The sequence below is a fragment of the Cannabis sativa genome, chromosome 6 (assembly GCF_029168945.1).
Source record: "Cannabis sativa cultivar Pink pepper isolate KNU-18-1 chromosome 6, ASM2916894v1, whole genome shotgun sequence".
Taxonomy (NCBI): domain Eukaryota; kingdom Viridiplantae; phylum Streptophyta; class Magnoliopsida; order Rosales; family Cannabaceae; genus Cannabis; species Cannabis sativa.
The window spans coordinates 13170168-13173129 of NC_083606.1; the positions used below are offsets into that span (position 1 = coordinate 13170168).

At 39.8% G+C, this 2962-nt stretch overlaps 1 protein-coding gene and 1 non-coding gene across 2 annotated transcripts; one reads left to right on the top strand and one right to left on the bottom strand.

Moving 5' to 3' along the window:
* Positions 1 to 470: 470 nt before the first annotated feature.
* LOC133039162 (uncharacterized) lies at positions 471 to 1505 on the bottom strand. The gene has a single exon (XM_061117991.1). It carries the CDS (start codon positions 1503 to 1505, stop codon positions 471 to 473), a length of 1035 nt encoding a protein of 344 aa, XP_060973974.1.
* Positions 1506 to 2119: 614 nt separating this feature from the next.
* Positions 2120 to 2226, top strand: LOC115696093 (small nucleolar RNA R71). The gene has a single exon (XR_004007691.1). It is a non-coding gene; the product is annotated as a small nucleolar RNA R71 (small nucleolar RNA).
* The last annotated feature ends 736 nt before the right edge of the window (positions 2227 to 2962 follow it).

Here is a 2962-nt window from a genome sequence, read left to right on the forward strand (position 1 = left end):
AGAAAATGTAATTTTTTCTAAGTTTGGGAAAAAATGAAATAAAAGCCATATAATCCCATTTTATTCAGCCAACAATTAAACAAATAAACATTTCTTTTTCAATAATAATTCCACTAGAAGACAAAATACTAAGGGGGCAAAAAGACCATTTTGCCCCTCCACCATAAAATCACATAAATCATACTAAAGGGGTATTTTTGGGAAATTCTAAATTCCCGGCCATTCCCGACATTCCCAATGTCTAAAACCCGTCCCCAAACTACTAACATACTAAGTTGTGATTACTACTGAGCCAAACGCCGAGTTCCAAAATACCGGGCACCAGAAATGCAAAATATGAAAACTACTGAATAACATAACCATGCATTTCTGAATTCCATAAATAACAGTAATAAATTATTTAAATAGCTATAAATAATTTCATAATTAATCATAATTAACTGATAATTTCCAAATTAACTAAGCGGGCTTTACACCATATCTCCAATTGCTAAGCATTCTCCTATTGCATCCAGAGCACGCATAGGATGGAAAACCTTGAATGTGGCTTGCTCATCTTGAGCTCTCATGGTGAGCTCTCCTTTTTCAACATCTATTAAAGTCATTCCCGTAGCAAGAAATGGCCTCCCTAAAATGATTGGAACTTCCTTATCTTCCTCATAGTCAAGAATAATGAAATCGACTGGAAAAATAAACTTATCCACTTGCACCAACACATCTTCAATCTTCCCTTCTAGATGCGTCATGGAACGATCCGCTAATTGCAAAGTGACGGTGGTTGGCCTTGCTTCTCCAATTCCCAACTTTCCAAAAATGGACATAGGCATGAGATTAATACTAGCTCCCAAGTCACAAAGAGCTCTTCCAACATCTCGACCCCCAATAGAAATTGGAATTGTAAAACTGCCCGGATCTTTCAATTTGGGTGGGATTTTACTTTTCAACATAGCACTACAGCCCTCCGTCAAAGCGACCGTTTCAAACTCGCCAAGCCTCCTTTTCTTTGTCAAAATATCCTTCAAAAACTTTACATAGGTTGGCATTTGCTCCAAAGCTTCCACTAATGGTATATTGATGTGGAGCTGCTTTAGAACATCAAGAAATCTCCGAAATTGACCATCGTCTTGTTGCTTCTTGAACCGTTCAGGAAATGGTGGAAGTGGCTTTTGCAAAGACTTTTCTGCAGCAGAATGCTGACTGGATGCTGTAACTACTGGGGGAATTTCAGCAGCTGAAATTGCTGGTTTTATCTTCATTTCCCCCTCTTTTTGGATTGAAGAGGGCTCCTTACTGCCTGTTGCAGCCACATTTGACTCAAGAATTTTTCCACTTCTCAAGGTTACCACTTTGCAATGTTCTTTGCCATCTCTTCTTAGGTTTTCGGTGTCACTTGGCAAAGTGCCTTGTGGTCTATTCTTCAAATCACTGGCCAATTGCCCCAATTGAATTTCAAGATTCCGAAGAGATGCTGCCTGGCTTTGAATTACATTGTCATTTTTGGCCATATAATCTCTCATTAAGATCTCCAAAGAACTTGTTTGAGAGCCTTGAGGTTGGTGTGGTTGTTGAGGTCTTGGTTGTTGAGAAAATCCCGGGCGAAATGATTATTTTCCTTGTGCTTGTGCTCCACTTGAACTTTCCCCTTGACCTCCCCATGAAAAATTCGGATGATGCTTCCATGCTGGATTGTAGGAGTTTGAGTATGGATTGTTGTTGCGGTTGAAGTTTTGATTACCCACATAGCAAATCGAAGCTCGATTCGAAGGGCAATTTTAAAAAGTATGCCCATCACCACAATAAACACAAGAAATTTCTGCCCTTTGAATGGCAGCGGGTGGTACTTCCTCCCATGTTCATGTTCTTCAAAATGCTGGTCATTGAAGCCATTTGAGCGGTTAGAGCAGTCAAAGCATCTACTTCAAGAACACCTGCTACTTTTTGGCTTGTAGGAGCTCTATTAGTTGACCATTGATAGTTGTTGCTAGCTATCCTTTCCAAAATCTCAAAAGCTTCATTGTAAGACTTGGAAAGAATGGCTCCATTAGCGGAAGCATCCAACACCATCCTAGATGCCGCATTGAGACCATTGTAAAATGTCTCAAGTTGAATACAATGAGGAATACCATGGTGTGGGCACTTCCTCAACAACTCCTTTAATCTTTCCCATGCATCACTAGTAGTATCGTCTTCTGATTGTTGAAAGGACATGATCTCACTTCGAAACTTTGCATTTCTTGTTGGAGGAAAGTACTTTCTCAAGAATTTTTCAGCCAAGTCATTCCAACTAGTAGTCACCGAATCGGGAGGAATAGTATTAAGCCACGCTCTAGCCCGATCCCTCAAGGAAAATGGGAACAACTTCAATCTTAAAGCCTCTTCACTTACTCCTTGTAGCTTGAAAGAGTCACTCACCTCCAAAAATGAGCGAATATGGAGGTGAGGATCTTCCGTTGGCGACCCACCAAATTGACCCACCGTTTGGAGCATTTGAAACATGACGGGCTTGAGCTCAAAGTGAGGTGCTTAGATTTCGGGTCTCACAATACCTGGATTAAGTTCATTGAACATAGGGGCTGCATACTCTCTTATTGCTCGGGCTCTATCATCGGCCAAAGCAATAGGATTAACTTCATTATGAGCACCCCCAACTTCAAACCCATCGGCCATATTGCAACGTTTTTTAGCCTTTTGTTCCTTCCTTCTTTGTATGAAAGTGTGTTCAATTTCGGGGTCAATAGGAGCAAGTTCAAGGTCTTCTTCTTGCTCGTTCATGCACTAGATTACACCTGAAAAAGAAAATTCAACGCACCAAATAGGATTAAAACTTTAAACCAGAAAATAAATTGCAAAATAGTTGATAATACACAATATTTAGTTTCAATCACCGGCAACGATGCCAAAAACTTGTTGTGAAAATTATATAAGCAAGTATACGTAGTCAAACAAGTAATAAAGTGATAAG